General features: G+C 46.7%; 1 protein-coding gene across 1 annotated transcript; it reads right to left on the minus strand.

Annotated features, from left to right (window-relative positions):
- Positions 1 to 457: 457 nt before the first annotated feature.
- Positions 458 to 2,874, minus strand: LOC306815468 (olfactory receptor 14J1-like; the record flags this gene model as incomplete). The annotated part of the gene is made up of 2 exons (XM_079332025.1): positions 2,646 to 2,874; positions 458 to 1,413 (listed from the first exon to the last, which is right to left on the minus strand). The coding sequence occupies exon 2, from the start codon at positions 1,388 to 1,390 to the stop codon at positions 458 to 460; it is 933 nt and encodes a 310-aa protein (XP_079188151.1). The 5' UTR covers positions 1,391 to 1,413; positions 2,646 to 2,874.
- Between the last annotated feature and the right edge of the window lie 17,352 nt (positions 2,875 to 20,226).

Genomic DNA, 20,226 nt, shown 5'->3' on the forward strand with positions numbered 1-20,226 from the left:
CAGGGCTGTGCCCGGCCCCGAGAGCACTCAGGTCCTGCATCAACACGAGGGGAAGGAGGGCAGCAGGGCAGTGGCACGGGAGCAGCACTGTCAGCACCAAGAGCTGCTGCTGCTGGGCACAGCTGCTGTTCCAGCACTGATCTGCCCCACCTCTACACGCAGACATTGCTGCTGCACTTCCAGAGAATTAAACAAAAGGGGCATCTCTGGAAAAAATGATTTTGCTGGGAGATGGTTTATTCTGTTTAAAGTGATTGAGAGCACAGCTCATCATTGACAAAGTCTGTAGATCACAGTGAAGGTGAAAAAAATCAAAATGAAATATGGTAAAGGCAATGACATTTCTTCGTGCACAATATTAAAAAAACTAAAATACAAGAATGGAAAGAAAAGAACAACAACCAAACCAACAAGGACAATCAATGATGACTTTTATTACAAGTGATATGCAAGAAGTTTAATGTTTCTGAAAGCATCCAGTTATCAGTGTCCACACTGCAGCCTTTAGTTCCTGGTTCCTCAGGCTGTAGATGAGGGGGTTCAGAACTGGAGGCACCACTGAGTACAGAAATGACAGTGTCAAATCTAGAGTTGGGGAGGAGATGGAAGGGGGCTTCAGGTAGGAAAATGCAGCAGTGCTGAGGAACAGGGAGACCACAGCCAGGTGAGGGAGGCAGGTGGAAAAGGCTTTGTGTCGTCCCTGATCAGAGGGGATCCTCAGCACAGCCATGAAGATCTGAACATAGGAGAAAACAATGAATACAAAACAACTAAATACTAAACAACTACTAACAGAAAGAATCCCATGTTCCCTGAGGTAGGATTTGGAACAGGAGACCTTGAGGATCTGGGGGACATCACAGAAGAATTGGCCCAGGGCATTGCCCTGGCACAGGGGCAGGGAAAATGTATTGGCTGTGAGCAGCACAGTATTGAGAAAGCCACTGGCCCAGGCAGCTGCTGCCATGTGGGCACAAGCTCTGCTGCCCAGGAGGGTCCCGTAGTGCAGGGGTTTGCAGATGGACACGTAGCGGTCGTAGCACATGACTGTGAGCAGGAAATACTCTGTTCCAATGAAAAAGGCAAAGAAAAACACCTGTGCCACACATCCTGCATAGGAGATGTTCCTGGTGTCCCAGAGGGAATTGTGCATGGCTTTGGGCACAGTGGTGCAGATGCAGCCCAGATCAGTGAGGGCCAGGTTGAGCAGGAAGAAGAACATGGGGGTGTGCAGGTGGTGGCCGCAGGCTACGGCGCTGATGATGAGGCCGTTGGCCAGGAGGGCAGCCAGGGAGATGCCCAGGAAGAGGCAGAAGTGCAGGAGCTGCAGCTGCCGCATGTGTGCCAATGGCAGCAGGAGGAAGTGGCTGATGGAGCTGCTGTTGGACATTTCTTCAATATGGGCATTGTAAGCTGTTGAAAGAAGCCGTTAAAAAGCTGGAATAGTTTTCCTTGAGTCAATCCTGTGCAATTATATTAGGAATCCTCTTAAAAACATTTTTCTTATGGTGAGGGAACTTAACTAAAAGCTTTTTTTTTTTTTTTTTAGTTCATTTTTGTGCTGCTCTGTTACTTTCTCAGCTTCTGCATTGCTCTCAACCTGAACTGTGGGGATCCCATTGGGAAAATAGGGTTTACAGTACTGCAGGGCAGTCAGATACATTGGTGCTACACAGCTGCCCTGTGCTCATTACACGTCCCTTGTATTCAGGTTGATCACAATTACAACATACTTTAAAAATAAAGTGGACTTTTTGAAGGCCCCAGATTCAAAGTGAGTCTCCCTAAACCTTTCTGTCTTTCCCCGTGCAGCTGGAGAGGGTGGGCATACCAAGGGTATGTCTGTCTCTCTGCTGCCTGGAGTTGTGCCTACTGGGAGTTGTTTCTTACTATACAAGCCTTGCCCCTGCCAATGCTGCCAGAGCCCAGCCCAGCCCTTGAGGCTCAGCTCTGTCCTGTACACTCCTCCCAGCACAGGGCACTGCCCAGGGGCATCTCCCTGCCAGCAGGGCCTTAAGGGCAGCTCACACAAACAGAGATGCTTCAAGCCAAGCTGCTGCTGCTGTCTGCAACCAGAGGAGGGTGAGGAGGCACTTTGTGAGGGAGATGTGAGGCAGATCTGCTGATGCCCAGTGAGACAATGCAGGAGTCTCAGTGACACAGACACACCTGACAGCCCCTTTCCCTTGCCTTGAGGAGAAAGCTGAGACCAGCCCTGGCCATGCAGCACCATCTGCACAGCAGGAGGAATCTGCCCTGATGGGGGTCACTCCTTCCACCTCCAATTTCTCCCCACAGTCCATGGGGAGCTGCCAGAAAGGCTGAGAGCTGTCCCTGGCAGGTGGCACATGCCCTGGGCTGTCCAAGAGCCCTGAGGGCTGCAGGAGCTGCTCTGCAGGACAGCCCTGGGCAGCCCTGGCTGCAGCCCCAGCTTCACCCCTGCAGCTGTCCCTGGCAGCAGGAGCCATCCTGCCCTGTCCCTCTGACAGTGCCCAGGGCAGTCCTGCTCTGCAGCACATCCTCCTCCTGTGCCTCAGAGAAACTGGGAGAGTCCTCCTGACACATCCCCCAGGCTGTGGGCTGTGCTGGCTCCAGGAGATCCCTCCAGGAGCACAGGGGACATTGCCCTGCACCCACACACTCACCATGTCCAGGGCTGTGAAGATGTTTCTCCAAGTGAAGTCTCAGCTCAATGTCTTCCCAGTCCTAATTGCCTTTAGCCTGTCTGTGCCTGGCTCCTGTCCCCTCAGTGCCTGCAGGCAGTGCCCTCAGCCCTGCTGGGCTGGGAGAGGAGCAGCTTCTCAGCAGAAATGTCTTTTTGAAGCTTTTCCTGGTTGCCATTATATCCCTCTGTGCCAGGAGACACAACACAACGACTTTGATGACCCTCTCAGGAGTTTGGTCCTTTGAAAATTAGGTTCATTCCCTGAGAGAATGTTTTTCAAAAATCTTCTCAAGAACTCAAAATTAAATTGAAACTTGGAAGTTTCTTGAACTTTTAATAGGTCTCACTGAGAGACAGGACTGAGAATGTTCCCCAAGGTGCCAGATAGAACAGAACAATAGAGGCACTGGTGACAGGTAGGAACAAGCAAAGTAAAGGTGTCTCTGATGCTGAGCAAACATGGATGTGTTTCAGGAATGCAAAGGGCCATGGCCTGAGCCCCAGCCCCTGGCAAGGCAGATCCTGTCCCTCCCTCAGTGCTCAGGGCTCTTCCCGGGGCACTGGGCTCTGGGCATGTGCAATGCCAAGGGCAGGACCATGGGGCAGCCCCTGCCAGGCTGCTGAGCAGGGACAAGGAGGCAATGAGGCCCCAGCACAGCAAGGCTCACTTATCCCCTTCTGGCCTCAGGCCCAGGGCCAGCAGCCATGACCCAAGTGCTGCAGCAGTTGGCTCTGGCAGGGCCTTTCAGCTGCTGCCCATCCCTGTGCCCTCTGCAGCCCAGACTGTCCTACAGTGTCCATGCCCTCTGCCTCTGTCCCTGCAGGCTGTCGTCATCCCCCGGCTGCCCCACCTGGCTGGCCCTTCCTTTGCTGACAGCTCTGCGTCCTGCCTGCCTCTACCTGGACACACAAAGCCTTGGCCTTCATACTAAGAGTTTTAATTCAATTTTTATTGTGCCTGTGGATTTTAGCACAGGAAGAAGGCATGCAACTTTTTCAACTTTCCCAGCAAGCATGGTCTGAAGAGAAGAAGAAGAAATCTGGCTCCAGAATATCATGATGGAAAACACAAGAACTGAAACTGTGAATTTGGGTTGGGTTGTATACAAATGGGTAAATTGTAATGCACATGTAGAGAATAAACAGAAAAAAAGAGTTAGATGATGAAGTGTCCATGTAGGATTAATCATTATCCCACATTGGACTGGAGGCCTGAAAACACTGATGCCCTGTTTAACACCAAAAAATTGTTATTGAGTCCTATTCTGATATTTTGGATATTTGATGACAGCAGGGTCTCACACAGCCAAGGAGTCAACTGTGATGCTATGGAACCTTAAGGACCAAAGGGGCTTTTTGGCACTGTGGGAGCTCATGGAACCAAAATCCATTTTAAAAGAGTGGGGCCACATGGTACCAATGGTCCATTGTTATACTGCAGATCCAAGGAGGCCATGGTGACTCTATGGAACCTCCTGCAATCATGAGTGCATTGTGACACTGCACGGCCTCACAGAACCAAGGAGTCCATTGTGACACTGCAGAACCTCGTTGAACCAAGGTGACCATGTTATACTACAGAACCTCATGGAACAAAGGTCCATGGTGACACTGCAGAACTGTTGCTGAGAGTATGAATGCTCCTGGAACCAGAAGTGCATTGTGACCAAGGGGCCATTGTGACACTGTGGATTCCAGGAGAACATTGTGACACTGAGGAACCTCATGGAACAAAGGGCCCATTCTTACACTGTGGGGACTCCTGAAACCAAAGATACAATGTGACATTACAGAGCTTCATGGAACAATGGAGACTATTATGTGTGGAAGATGTTACTTCCCCCAAACAGGGCACCTGGAATTTGGTGCCGTGAAGACAAAGAAACCCCTTAGAGCATGTCCCCGCTCCTCCTTATCAAAACTTCTGTTATCTCTTAGGATCCCTATTGGCTTTTAAAGTTGTTAAGTGATTGGTCTTTTCTTACTTAGAATTTTAAGGTAATTGGCTAGTTTGTAATTTGTAGCTTTTATTGGTTAAAATCTCAATCCTCTAGAAAGCTATAAAAGCCCTTTGTTATATCATATAATCAAACTTTGTGTGTAGATTTCCTTTGAAGAAATAAAGCTACCTTTGGAACATCTACAGCAAGTTTCAAAGCCTTTGTCTCTGCTAGCGTGTAGCTGTGGCTCTGCCTTGAGAGTTCTCGGAATTATCTGGACTCTGATAGCAGCCCGGGCTTGGAAAGACTCTAACCTGTGGCAGCTACAATTATGAAAGAGAAACACAGAATTTCCAAGGCTGGAAAAAATCTTTGAGATCATCAAGTCCAACCTATGGCCTCACATCACCTCAAAAACTTAACCATGGCTCTGAGTGCCATGTCCAGTCTTTTTTTAAATGCTGCCAAGTGTGGTGACTCCACCACCTCCCTGGGCAAAAGATTCCAATGCCCAATCACTCTTTCAGTGAAGAATCTTTTCCTGATATCAAACTCATACTACCCCTGGCTCATCTTCAGACTGTGTCCTCTTTTTCTGTTAGTGGCTGCCTGGGAGAAGAGAGCGACCCCCTCTTGACTACAGTCTCTGTTCAGGTAGTTTAGAGAGTCTCACTGGAGACCATTGTAGCCATTGGGGCCATTCCAGCACGGCAGGGCCTCATGGAATCAAGGGGACCACAGTGACATTGTGGGGCTCCATGGGACAAAGGGGCCATTCTGACACTGTGGAACCAAGGAGATCTTTGTTACAGTACAGGGCATCATGGAACCAAGGAGGACATTGTAACACAGGAGAGCCTAAGGGAACTATGGGGACCATGATGACACTTTGAGGCCATGTGGAGTCAAAAGACCATTGTGGCACTGCAGGGCTTCATGGAACCAAGGGCACAAGAGTGACAATGTGAGCTGTAAGGGACCAAGGGGCATTCCCACACAGCAGAACCAAACAGACCATTGTGACACTATGGAGCATCATGGGACCGAGGGTCCATTGTGACATAGCAGGGTCTCATGAAACCATGGAGTCTATTTCTATAATTTGAGGCTTTGTGAAACCAAAGGGCTGTCGTAGCACTTCAGGGCCTTAGGAAACCAAGGAACCCACAGTGATACTGTGGGGCTCAGTGGTACCAAGGGGTCATCATAACACTGAGACAATGGTCTGTTGTGATACTGCAAGGCCTCATGGAATCATGGAGAGTGTTGTGACACTTTGCGGCCCATGGAACTAAGGAGTCCATTGTGATACTAAAGGGCCTCATGGAAGCAATGAACCATTGTTACACTATAGGATCTTGTCATTCCAAGGGGTGATTTTGTCACTGTATGGGACCATTGAACTAAGGAGTCCATTGTGACACTACAGGGCCCCGTTGAACTAAGGATTCGTGGAACAGTGTTGGACCCCATGGAACCAAATGTCCATTGTGACACTGCAGGGCCTCATGGAATCCTGGAGGCCATGATCGCTCTTTGAGGCCTCCTTGAATCAAGGGGCTCTGCAGGGCCTCATGGAACTAAGGAGACCCTTCTGCCACTGTGAGTCCCCACAGAACCAAGCGACCCTTGTGATACTGTGGTGTGGGAATGCAGTCATGGAGAGCTCTCAGGGCCTTGTGCATATGGGCTCAGAGATAGCCTTCACCTGGAGAAGGCTTGGAGAATAAAGCATTAAAGTAAAACAGATATAAAACAAGAATATAAGTTTGTAGTTTAAGTACAAATAATGTTTTAAGTGAATAGAAATATGTATTATGTAAACAAAGAAATATATTAAGTAAGATAAAAAAATTTAAAGCCATATAACCTTTTATGAAGTTAAAAGTATAAGATGTATCAATGTAAGTGTCCTGGTTTGAAGAACAGGTGTCTGCCAATAATGGCAGAAGCTTCTCTTTGGATTGGAGAATGTAAATCCTCTCCCTCCAAATTATTATAATTTCTTAATCAGGGACTCTCAAGCAGAGATGTGGGGGTAGGAATAACAGCTCTTTACTATCATATCTAACCAGACAAACAGAAATAATAGCAGCTATGGAAATTAACAACAAAACAAAACAAATAAATCAGTTCCAGTCCTTTTTCAGCTGCAGACACACTCTGCCTGCGTCCGGTCCCGGCGTTGGAAGGCGGGGTAGGGCCTGCGCAGCTGCAGAGAGCAGATGGGAGCAGGGAGGTGGCTGCGGCCGCACTGTGTCCCAGGTGAGGGAAGGGTGGAGGAAAGGCTCCCTGTTCACCGTTTGGCTCCTGGTGGTCAGCTGTGCTCTCAGAAGTCAGAGGCTGGAGCGGAGCAGATGGCCGGGCAGTGTCCAGCCAAAGAGAACCTCACTTCCCGGTGTTCAGACGGCGTGGGCTGGAAACGAGCAGTTCCCTGGACCCCTCAAACCCTGCCAGCAGGTGAGAGACAGCCCCTACCCATCTATTTGTCTTGAGCAAGTAGGAGCTGGGAGTGCCCAGCAGGCTTCCTTAGCATGATAATAGGAAAAATTCTCCCAAAAGGGGTGGAAAAGTAAGGGAACAAACTCCAACCCCCAACAACTACACTCTTGTGTTATTAACTGTAGTTGCAACTGGTGGGATTTTTTGGTTCTTTTTTGAGGCCTGAAGATCTGCTGTTTCTGAGGTAATGCTGTCCTCTTCTGTCTATAACTGTTAATAACAGGGCACTGATTTTTCTTGGAAACAGTCACAGTTTAAAAATGAGAAGGTGGTGGAAGCTAGGGTGAGAATGCAGAGGGCTCAACCAAGCGAGGAAGCCCCTTTTTTGGGTGGTTCCAGCTTGATCCCTCAGATTTCCTGAGGAATCAAGGGAAACTTGTATGGCTAGGATGGGGAAGTAGAGCAGGTATACTTGGGAGGAATATACTCAAATTCAATAGATAGTTATCTGGCTTTTGATTGGGAGCAACCTCTAATCGAAAGGGAACCTAGAGGACTAAGATCAATTCCTTGCTTTACTTGTAGTGTGGACTAGTAATCTGGGCACCAGGATGGCATCCAGCCTGGGTCCTCCTACGGTGCCATTGATGTAAAAGGAAGTGGTACTGCATACCTCAGAGGCAGATGCCTACATGCACCAGGTGTACCCCAGACCCACAGCATCATATTCAGGAATTAATTCATGTGGAGTGTGAGATTGGGGAGTTGATCTGTGGGAAGAATCATTCGGTCCCTGAGGGTTGGCACGTTTTCGAGGACCACTAAGAGGAAGTGAAAGAACATTGCCAGCAGAGGTTTGGGAGAGGGAGATAAGAGAAATAAGGAGATCAATCACAGTTTTCCAGTATAGTAAAGAGGTGCTTAAAAAGAGCCCTTTGGGATGTACTAACCCATTTCAAGGAAGCTGTGGGGACAGGAGAAATGGAGTGTAAAGGGTTTTAATAAAATATTCCTATCAATGGTGGCCTCTTTATAAACTAGAAGATGGGGCAAATGGTTCCATTAAGTGGAACCACAAACTATAACACTGTGCTGAAGCTAATATTATTTTTAAGGCAGGAAGGTATGGGAATGATATGTTTAAAGGATAGTGCAGGAGGCAATCTTTCCCAATGAATTACAGCTGTATTGATTTTCAAGGAGTGGAAATAGCCTCACCTGCCCAATGAGGTTGAGTGTTACATAATTGTGGGTTAACTGTCTGTAAGTTACAGCTGCAGATGGAGTTGGAGCTTGAGAGCTAGAATCTGCTGCAGTTTGGGATAGAGTCTGCTGGCTGTGCTGTGAGGGGGTGAGGGATTTGTGGTTGTGCAAGGGGCAGATAAGGTAAGAAGACATTGTGTGAGGGACAGACAGAGTTAGGTGGCTGGGTAAGGGACAGGTTTGAGTTAGCCACTCATGGAGAAGGAAGAAGGAAATTTGCAGAGAGGAGGGAAGGAGTCAGTGCCTTGTGGAGTGGCCTGTAAGAAAAGGAGTGAGAGTTGCCTGAAAGAAGGCATGTAAAGTTTTTAATAAAAGACTGGTGTTGGTGCCAGTTGTGTCCATCTTGACATAATTGCTATGTAATGATGTGATGATTGGGATTTGGGCTGTAGGACAAGGTATGGCTGGAGAGTGAAACTGAGATCAGCGGGGAAGCTGCCAGGTCCAGACCAGACAGATTTTGACACCTAGAGGGATGGTTATCCAGGTAAGCCACTGGGAACAGACTGTTTTATCTGTACAAAGAATTTTGGGGGAAAAAAGTAGAAAAGGGTATTAAGACTGATGAAAGTACTGCCTTTTAGTGTTAGAGCATGGAAAGAAGTTGAAGAAAGACTATGAGATGTGGTATTCAAAGGAGACAAGGCAACTGCAAATTTGGCTATCACTTGGAGACTGCTGTATGAGGTTCAGCTTGAAAATGTGACTGTCCCTTAATGTCACAGCCCGAGGTATCTCCTTAGACCTGAGATCACCTCTGTGGGACATGAAGGTGGTCTGCACCCCAGCTCTTTCCTATGTCGGCTGATGAGAGACTGCAGGAGGCTGTTCTTAGAGGTTTTCATGGTTGTTTATTGTTTCTTATCTCAGGAAGGCTTTGTCCTGCTAACAGCGGTGTGCTCGCCAGACATCCAAGGCAGAATCTACCTGGTAGAGGCAGGACTTACCTTATATAGTCTAAATTACGTACTAGGTATTTACAAATGACTCCCAATACAATACAATCTTGTAAAATGATCCATCTCTGTCCCCATCCAATCTTAAAGTGCCAGCATGTCACCCAGCATGGATGACACGGAGAAGAAGGAGGAAGAGGTATCCACACCCCAAATTCTCCATCTTGGCCACATGTCCCTTATCACAAACATTCTAGAAATCTGCTAATTCTACATTCTAACAGTCCAATTTACACTCTGCTTATTTTTGCAGCTTGCATTTCTTTTCTCAATGTTGGCAAATTGTTCCAAGGAGCTAAATCCAGCCCCTGAGACACCTGGGTCTCATTCGAGGGTCTTTGGGGGACCCTGTCAGGGGGGTCTTGAGCCTTCCAGGGGAGCCAGAGCAATACTCTGTACTCCCAGACCTTAAGTAGAGCCTGAAGAACTGCTTCTGTATGCCCAAAAAGCTGAATTAAGTTCCAAATTAAAATATGTTACTCCTGCACAACAATTAGTTAAAATAACTTGATGAAAGCAACTGAGCTGAAGAAAGAACAAATGAAGTTATTAAAGGAATAAGATACAAGAAAAACTGGAGCTGATGGTTCTATTGTTCAGTGCAATGTGTCTATTTGATGATGAAACATACATATTGTATTTATGAATTGCAGCTGATTCTGGAACTTTAATGGTATATACTGTGTGAATCTGGGTAATGTATCAAGATAAATTTACAAATGTATTTCTTAGCTAAGAGAAAATCCTTAGGTTCATGTTCTATACTGACAAAAGCCAAACAAAATGAGAAAGTTAACAACCAATGAAAAAAAGGAAAATAATTAATTGGAATAAATTGGATGTGGCTGTTACACTACTGTAAATTTCACTTTGAGTAATTAAAGGGGAATCAATTGGTTGTATGTGAGGAGAAACATAAGTAATAAGGTAAGACTCTTGGCTCTGAGTAAAGGTAAATATAGAATGAATTTAAAAGAACTCTGAGATAATCTGCTGCCTGCAGACAATTATCTTTTATGTAAAATGTTGCTTAAAGAAACAATCAAAGTAAAGCTAGGCAAACTATTTGGAATGTTTGAGAACTAGGATTTGAAGCATACGTCCTTATTGGGATGTGTTACCCAAACAATTGTATAACTGTTAGTCTGAAATGAAATATGTGAATGTGTTATAATGTCAATTTAATTGAGTTAAATAAAAGAGGGGGAATTTGTGGGAAGATGGTTTGTAGAGATAGTGCAGAAGGCAATTTTCCTTAATGAATTACAGCTGTAGTGATTACCTAGAACTGGAAACAGCCTTGCCTATCCAATGAGGGTGGGTGTTATGAAAGAGTGGGCTAGCTAGTTGAGAGCAAGTTGCAGTTGGAGCTTGAGATGTGGAGTCTGCTGGCTAAGCTGTGAGGAGGTAAGGGACATGCGGTCATGCAAGAGGCAGATAAGGTAAGAAAATATTTTGTGAGGGACAAATGGGGTTAGGTGGCCAGGTAAGGGACAGGTTTGGGTTCAGCCAGTAATGCAGAGAGGAGAGAAAAAGTCAGTAATGTGTAGAGCTGTCTGAGAGGAGAGAAGTCACAATTGCCTGAAAGAAGTTTACTAAGAGAAAGCATGAGAAGATTGTATTAAAGTACTAATTGGTGCCAGTTTTGTCTGTCTTGACATAATTGTAACAGCCACATAGTTTAACAATGGACCTTTGGCTCAATGAGGCATTGCTGTGTCACAATGGACTTCTGATTCCATGAGCTTTCATACTGCCAACAACAGTCTCTCTGGTTCTGCATTGTCACCGTGAACCCTTTGTTCCATGAGGTTCCAGAGTATAACATTGTCACCTTGGCTCTGTGAGGTTCCACAGTGTCTCAATGGACCCAGGGCTCCACCAGGCCTTGCTGTGTCAGACTGGCCCCTTGGTTCCAAGAGGTTTCTCAGTGTCACAATGGACTCCTTGGATCTACAGTGTCACCACAGACCACTGATTCCACGTAGCCCCAGTGTGCCAAAATGGATTTTGGTTCCATGGGGTTCTATTGTACCACAGTGCAGCCTTTGCTCCATGCGTTTACAAAGTGGCACAGTAAAGTCCATGGCTCTGTGAGGTCCTGCCAAAACCAAAACTCAAATATAGCAAAATAGGACTCCTTAACACTATTTTTCATCAGTTAGTTCTTTGTGATGGTGTATTTGATTAATGTCTTTCTCCTCTGTTTCTTCTGATGAGTCAACATGTTTTAAAATTTTGGCACATTCCTCTCTTAGGGCAGATCTTAGGAAATGGTTCTCATTCCTTTCTTCATCTAATTGTTTTCGCAAAATTTTCACTAAATTTTGTAGAGTCTATAACTGTTCTTTCCTCACTTTTTTGCTTAAAGCGAGTTCCTATAGCTGATGTAAAACAAGCTCCCAAAACTGAGCAAAGTATAGTTTTATTTTTGCCCAGTTTGAATCTTGTTTCATGTTGCAAAGAACATATTCTGTCAATCACATTTTCTAAATTAAACAGATTACACTGTCGACTCTTTCCCCCCTTGGGAGGGTCTGGCATTGTATTTAGCTAATAGAGCGTAAAATGCAGCTTTATCTTTTCTACAGTGATTTTCAGTCATTTTATAAAGGGAAAGGGGAAAGCCACAGCAGAGAGGTATACTAGTTAAGTTGCACACACAGAGAGCATTGGCTGTGTTCCCCCCTCGCTTCCCTGTGTGGGTGAAGAGACTGAAGCTGCTTGGGAGGTACTACCTTCAGTGTAAATCTCTGGTTGTCTCTTCACTACACCAAGCAGTCAAAATTCACATAAACAATAACAAACAACAACACAGTCCCGCATTTTGCACCAAGAGATATTTTGTGAATTTCTGAAGACAGTGCCCTCAAATGAGTGTGGGGGTGCTTTGCACCTCGGCTTGTGCAGTTTGCAGGAAATCTGAAATGCCCCCCTTGCTTTCTAGTCTGGCTCACCCCTCTCGAGGTGGCCAGCTAGGTGTGGCTGGAGCAAGATGTCCTTCCCCTGTTACAGACTACACACAACCAGCAACCCTTCTGTCTGTCAGAAATCCTGTCCGTGACGCCAAATTAAATCTCGCGATCCACCAACATATGCAGGAGTCGTGATGGTTCATTTGACCTTGGGGTGCAAAAGACACACAACAGGGACTAAGGTTTATTCATAGCAAATACTAATGCACCTTTATTCAGTGCCAATAGCACAGTTTTGCAATAGAAGGGCAGAGATAAAGGAAAACAATTTAAAAAGAGAGAAAGACGGGGATAGGGAATAGCTACCAACACATGGGACAACATCCTTGCGGTCTTCAGCCAACAGACGTGTCTTCTGTCCATGGGGAGATCTCAGAGGTTTCTCCAAGGAAGTCACCTTTTTGTAGTCCTCTTCCAAAACGAGTGTCCTCTGGCCAAGTGGTGGGGAGATTTATGGATTATTGTGTGCAGAGAGCTGTTGCTCCGAGAAGCAGGTGTCTGATGCTCCCAACCAGTGCAGTGATTGAAAGCAGTGTGCCATGGTGAACAGCAAGCACCTGCAAACAGTCACTTGGCAAGCATTCACCTCAGTCAGGCCAGAACTCGGGTCCAAAATGAGTGGGGTCCCCGGGCTCTTAGTCTCTGTTCTTACAACAGTCGTGAGGAAGATGAGGGAATCTTTGGACCATCTCTTACAATACCATGAGTGTCATTTTACTCGGAATGACACCCCTGTTTGTCAGCAACTTTCTGCTCCTTCGTTCTTCTTGCAACATCAGCTTTTTTATCCACAGAGATGACCTCATTCAGAAGATTTAGGCTGGTTCATTTAGTACATGCCCATTTTCCTGTCAACATCATCCTACACTGTGCTGCCCCACTTGTGCCCAGCTCAGCTCTGTGTGGGTGAGAGGGAGAACAAGGGGCAACTCCCTCCCAGCCCCCAGCCCAGGGACCCCTCTGGCCCCGAGGCTTAGGGCACTGTCAGCACCCACTGCTCCAGTCACCGCTTCTGCTGGCACTGACAGCAACATCCAAACTGTGGCTGATCCTGAGGGGGCAGCAGTGCATGGATCTGATCCCTGACTCTGGGGCAGGGCTGGACAAATGACCCCCACAACAGCAGCAGCAGCAGCACATGGAGCTGACTTTCAGCACAGCCCCTGCCACTCCTCCCTCCTGTGTGCAGTGGTGTCACAGCAGCCTGGGGCACCTGGGAGCCCCCAGTGCCAGCAGGGACTCGAGATGGCAGCTCTGGGCTCCTGGAGGTTGTGCAGGGAACAGAGGTGGGGACTCCCTGTCCATGTGGAGCTTCCAGATGGAAAAGGCTGCTGTGAGCAGCAGCTCCAAGGGCAGAGAAAGGAGGGGCTGGAGCTCTTGATCTGTGCCAGTTCCACAGCCCTGGGCAGCAGCCACCGAGCACAGGGGAAACAGAGGGCACAGCAAGAGGGACAAAACCAGTCAAGGTCAGAGACTGGGAAGAGCCAGAGCTGGGAGCAGGAACAGCTGATCCATTGCTCTTGGAGAAAGCTCTTGGCTGGTTCAAAGTGCTGAAAGGTGTGAAGGGCAGAGAAGAGGCCACACCAAACAATGCTCCTGGTTCCACAGCCTCCCCTCTCAGTGTCCCTGCAGGAATTGGATGAACTATATTCTTCTCTGAGAGTTGTCTCATTCAGCATGAGCAGCTGAGCACCAGGAGCTAAAGGAGCTGAAGCCTTAGGCCACAAGAGCTGAGCAAGACAGGACTTAGAACAAAGTAATGCTGCCAACAAGGACCTGGCTAAATCCAGCAGATGGAATCCTGGAATTATCTAATCCTTTGGGTTGGAGAAGACCTCTGAGCACATTGAGTCCAGCTGTTCACCCAGCACTGTCAAGCCCAGCAAGGAACCACGAAACCACATCCCTGAACTGCCAAGGCCTGGACAACAGGCTCTGAGCCAAAGGTGACCTCTGGGTGAACCTTCCAACCAAAGGTTATCTTTGAATACAGTCATTAGCAAAATATGCATTGTCATTAGTGATAGATGTATGCACTCATTAATAAAATATGTATTGTCCTTTCTGTATTTAGAAGCTGAACAAGGCCATGGAATCCGACATCTGGCCTTGTTTGGGAGTGTATGATCCAAGTCAGCTCCCTTGGTTCCTCCTTGAGCCCTGGTCAGGCTTTGGGAGGAACCCAAGAGGAGAATGAAACCAGAATGATGCACAGTAAATGACACCGATTCTTGAACTTGGTGTCTGTGTCTCTTCTGCTGACCCTGCCCACTAGTAAAACAAAGTTGCTGTAGTCTGTCTAGATTGCCAGAAAATGTTGATTTTTTGTATTTCAATGTAAGGAATTAGTCCTGTGCAAAACTCCCAGACACAGAGGGAAAACCTTCCCTAGAGTTTGCTGCCTCTGGAATGGGCTTAGTTCAGAGCATCATGAGAACAATGGGGAAGTCAGCTGAAAGAATCTGAACCACTAGATGTATTAAAATGCATATAAAAATTGCATATGGGAAAATGAAAAGCACTTTTTTGGGGGAAGATGAGGATGAATTTTATTAACAGCATCCCAGAAATAGTACTAACAGAGAGAATGATTGTTGTCAAAATGCTCCCACATGGAGCAAGACAAAAGGTTTTTAATCTTGAACTTGGATTCACTTGTGCAAAGGAAAAAGTAATATTATAATCAATACTTAAAGACATATATATAACATAATAAAAATTTGTTGTATGTAATTCACATATGTATAATGACATAGTAAAATAATGCTCCAAATAATAATTTTTTAGCTTTTGCTGCTCAGGGATGTAACACTAAGTACTCTACACAAAATTACTGTCCAGGACCCAAGCATCACTGGTGAAATCTGTGAGATTGTATACAATGAATGAAGGAGGAAAGGATTAAATTGGCAGTTTTTATAGTGTTTGCTGACACTAAGCTGTGGAATGCTTTGTCTGCTCCTGTGAAAAATAAAGTGAGTAAGACTGTTGTGTTTTTCATACACCAGACCACCCACAAGCTGAAGCATTAATTGAACAGATGAAGGGGTTGTTAAAAGAGCAATTGGAAAAAAACAGGAGATGGAAATTAATTGCAATGAAAATCCCATCTCACAGATGTGCTCCATGCCCTTAACAATGGGCCCAGTGGGAAATGGAAATCCCCTGAATGTGCATGGCTGCACCCAGTTTGCAAATACAACCATGGACAGTGACACTTGGACTGCCTGGGAAATTATTCTGGGTGTGATGGCCCCTGACAGGGCCACCCCAGAGGTTGCAGGGCTGGACCTTTATGCAATGGAATTAGTTAGGATAAATCAGAAGCACATGAGAATGATCAATACCAGAACAGTTATTCAGATTCCTTCAGGATTCTTTTGGTTTGATAAATGCTCACTCAAGCTAGACCTTGAAATGTTCATGTCCTTGGAGGAGTAATTGGTGCAGATTATCACGGAGAAATTGAAGTAATTCTGTTAAACAATAGTGAACAATTGGATTATTCCACCCCATATTTAATTGTGGAACAGTAGCACAATTATTGATATTGCAGTTTTAAAAACAATTGTGAAAAAAGGACATCCACTTCAAATCTCTGCTGTTCATAGAGATGAAGGGTTTGGATACACCAGTCCTAATAACGGAGCCAGAGTGGGTGCAGAAGCCAAATGGGCCTCCTGAGCCAGCTGAAGGAACAGCTCTGGGGAAAGACAGCACTGTTTGAATCCTGAATCCTGGGTGAGAAGGATGGGAATATGTCCCTGCAGCCATGTGTTCTGTGCCAGAACAAGTGGATGTTATGGGATATCGTTTTACAGATCCTGCCAGACCAAATCTCCTTGTTTGTCCCAACAGCTCTTTGGAAAAAGCTCTGTTCCACAGGGCTCCGTGTGAAGGCTGACGTGACACTGAGGCACTTCCACAGGAATTCCATCCAGGATCCTGGGTGCCCTCAGGGACTGGGACCAGGCACCTCTCCAGCCAAGGGGAAAGGACCCACCAAGCCTTGTCACCCACAGACAGCATGGTACAGCTGAACAGCAAAGGACCCTGGGGACATTATTCTGGAATTAAACAGGTGTCAGCTCTGTGGACAACAGAATTATTGTTCCTAACCAAAAGGAGATTGAGGAAAAAGAATGAAAAACTGTGTTACTAAACTACTACTGATGCCTGTAAATTGTATCTTGATAGTCAGCCAGAATCATTGTTTGCAGAAACACCTCTAGAGTTTTACCAAGGATTATTCATGAAAATGGTCATGAAAATGTCAAGATCAAAAGCAGCCAAAATACACAATCTAACAAATTGCTGTATATGCTTTCAACCAGAGGGAAATCAAGGCAGAGCCATGGTTTGGCATGATTGTCATGGGTTACTTTTTTAAAATGAGCCCTGTGGTGCATTTGGTGCTGAGCCCTTGAATCTCATGGCCTGAGAGGAGATGGCACAAACCTTTCCAGGAGTCCAAGGCAGAAGAAAAACCCAAAGTGTCTCAAAGCATTAATGGGTCCCACTGAGGTCCATCCCCTACAAAGGCTCCTCATGGACTCCTTGGAGGAAAGAACTGGAGGCCATGATTGCCCAAAAACCTCGCAGAGACTCAGAGAAGAAAGGGAAAAGGAAAGTACCTCAAAAAAGCTGGAGTACCTTGAAGTATTAATGAGCCCCGCTGAGTGTTGTTACTGAGAAGGGCTCTCAAGAGACTAATTAAAGCAGAAAATTGGAGGCCATGATTGCATAAAGCTCTCAGAGACTCCAAGGCAAAAGCAAAACCCAAAGTCCTTTGAAAAACCTGCAGTCCCTGGGAGCATGAAGGAGACCCCAGGGCCATTCCTGACCAAGGCTCCCCAGGGACTGGTCCCAGCACATCCCTGAGGCCACTGGGATGTGGGGGGATGCTGAGGGCAGGACAAGGGGTGACAGTGCCCAGCCTTGCTGGGGCTGTGCCAGGAGGCCCCAGTGGCTCAGGACAAGGTGTCTCCTCAGAGCCCTTGGTGGCACAGACCCTGCTGTGCCCCAGGGCACCAAGACTTGGCTTCTCTTTGTCCCCACCTGTCATCTCTGCCTCCAGTTCTCTGCTCTGATTGTGGCTTGGGGACACTTTCTCACTAAGGTTCCTCCCTGGGACCCATTAAAACTTTAGGAAAAATTTATTTGATTGATTTTGACTTGGGGTTCTTGAGAGGTTTCCTAACAAACCATGGTTGTGCCTTGATTTCCCTCTGGTCTGGTGCCGTTCATTAGGAATGTTTCTTATAATAGTTATGGAAAAATATTTCTAAGTGCATCTTAAAAATATTCATTCGTATTTTAAAGGGTGTATTTTATTGCTGTTCTCTTTAAAGCAGAGGTGATTGCAGCATTCTGTGATTGATAATGATCCAGGGTCTCTCCTCAGGAGATCTGGCCTGCTCAGAGAAGCTGTGCCTTGAGGTCTGACCCAGTGTGGACAATCTTGATCCACATTCCCCAACCCCATCCTGTCTGTCCTCACTCACCTGTGTCCTGCTTTGCTTGGAGAGCTGCCTCCATTCAAGCAAACAGGATTTTTTCCCACTTCTTTTTACTTTTTATGCAATCTAAAACTCCTAATTTTCCCTATGGAAAACACACACACTCCTCAGGTGTGTGCCAGCCCAAGGTGCCACCAAGGAGGTTCAGGCCGGGGATCGGGGCCTCAGGGGTTGTGCCTCGAGCCGGCGCCATCTTTCCTTTGTGCCTCAAACTCCCATCATGCCCCGCGGCCCCATAGAGCCCCATTGGAGCCGGGACTACAATACCCATCATGGCCCGCGGCCCCATAGAGCCCCATTGGTGCTGGGACTACAATACCCATCATGCCCCGCAGCCTCATAGAGCCCCATTGGAGCCTGGACTACAATACCCATCACTCTCCGAGCTCCACAAAACACCGGTATTTCCCCCCCCATATGTCCAATAGATGTCCTCCAGGATCCCCAAGTGTACCCTCAGTGCCCATTTGGGAACCTCCCCAAACCATCCCCGAATCCCCAGAACGCTCCCAACCCCACAGATGCCCGTTACAGCCACTTCTGGAAATTCATCTCCTGCCATCCCCCATGACCTCAGAGCACCTCATAATCCAGTCAGTCGTCTAAAATTCCTGCTGTGCCCCATGCCCTAAAGAGCCTGGTTAGAGCTCCCCAAGATCCCTCCAAGCTCTTCTGAATCGTACACGTTCCCCTCTGAGGACCTCAAGTGGCTGTTCAGAGGCAAAAGTGTCCCCGCAGGGCCCTCCTGGACCCCAAACTCTCGGCAAGAGGCAGTTCTGGGATTACAGCACCCATCATGCTCCACGGTTCCAGTAACACGCCATTCCAGCTGAGACTCCATCCCCCATCATGCCCCATGACTCACAAAGAGACATTGCAGTTGCGCCTGGAACTCCCATGATGCTCTGCAGCTCCTTTACACCCTACTATACCCGTGCCTACAACTCCCATCATCCCCCACACCCTAGAGAGCCCTGACAGAGCTCCTCCAGTGCCTGCCCGGACCCCGAAGGGTCCCTGATTCTCCTCTGTGACCTCCAAGTGCCTCCCTGGACCCCCAAGTGCCCCTCTGAAGCCCAGACTTCCTTCTAAATTTTTTCTCCAGACCCAAAACTGCCCGAAATATGCCCCAGAAATGTCTCCCTGGACCCTGAAGTGCCCACCTTGACCCTGTCTGAAAAAAAGCTGATAATAAACATGATAAAATAATTACAAACATTATGAATTATCCTAAAGAGGGAGAAATAAATTAATTAGGGGATTTGTCTTACTTAGAAACAATGACTAATAATTTATTTGGTTGCTAGTAATATGAAGTTTATTAATATAATTATAAAAATGAGGTTTAAATGTATAGAATAGCAATATTATATCTCATAAAAATATAAATTTATAATTTAATAACTTTTTTATTTTAAGATATATTTTGAAGGTTTTTTTATATTTTTGGTTGCCAGTCCCAGGTGGGAGATATCAAGAGTTGGTGTGTTTGGGGGTGAGGAGCAAGTTGTCTGAACTGGGTCAGTCTGCAAGGGGCTCATACTTCTCTGTGCCCAGAGCTCTTAAGCAGACATTCAGCACGAAGATCACCTGTGGAAAGCTTCTATCAGTTTATCTCTGAAATGAAAAACAGAAAAACATTCCCTTGAGGAAAATAAAGAAGTCAGAGACACACTTTCAAATCTTCCTCCTTAACAGAACTCCAAACTGACTCCAAACAACTGCACAAGCCCTGGAGACTTGATGACAAATAAAGACAGGAAAAGAGCTCCTGAAAACTTTCTGTATTTTAATGATCCCCATGGTGGATTTGGGCCTGAGTCCAGGACCCTCAGGCACTGAGAGAAGGTTGAAGAAGCTGCTCAAGGAGTCAGAAGCAAAACTCCAAGTCCCTTGGAGCATCAATGGCCCCACTGAGGCAGGGGATGCCAAAGGCTCCCCAGGGACTGGTGAGAGCAGATCCTTGAGGGCAGGATTGCAGGAGCCAAAGGCTGTGAGCAGGAACTGCAATGCTGAGCAAGGCCTGGGCTGGTTGGAGGCAGCAGAAAAGCCAAGGGCTGAGCCCAGGCCTGGCCCAGCAGGGCCTGTCCCTCACGGACGGCTCGGGGCTGTTCCTGTGGCACTGGGATGGGAGGGGCAGCAAGGACAAATGGCATCACCCTGTGTGACACTCCAGATGCTCATGGAACCAAGGGCCAGTGTGACACTGTGGGGCCTCATGGAAACAAGAGGCCATTGTGAGCCTGAGTGGCTGTAACACCCCAGAACACTGAAATGCTGCAGGTGACCAAAGTTTCCTTTACTCAGGCTTGGTGCACAGGAGAATTCCCCGCCAGATATACTCAAGAAGTCAAAATGGCAAAAAAATTTTGCTGACAAAGTACAGAAAATCAAGGAACTTTGGAAGAGGATTTATTGCAATGTCTAATTCAACGTAAAAACATATCATAAGAACTTGATTAGCTT

Source organism: Erithacus rubecula (assembly GCF_903797595.1).
Source record: "Erithacus rubecula genome assembly, contig: scaffold_137_arrow_ctg1, whole genome shotgun sequence".
Lineage (NCBI taxonomy): Eukaryota > Metazoa > Chordata > Aves > Passeriformes > Muscicapidae > Erithacus > Erithacus rubecula.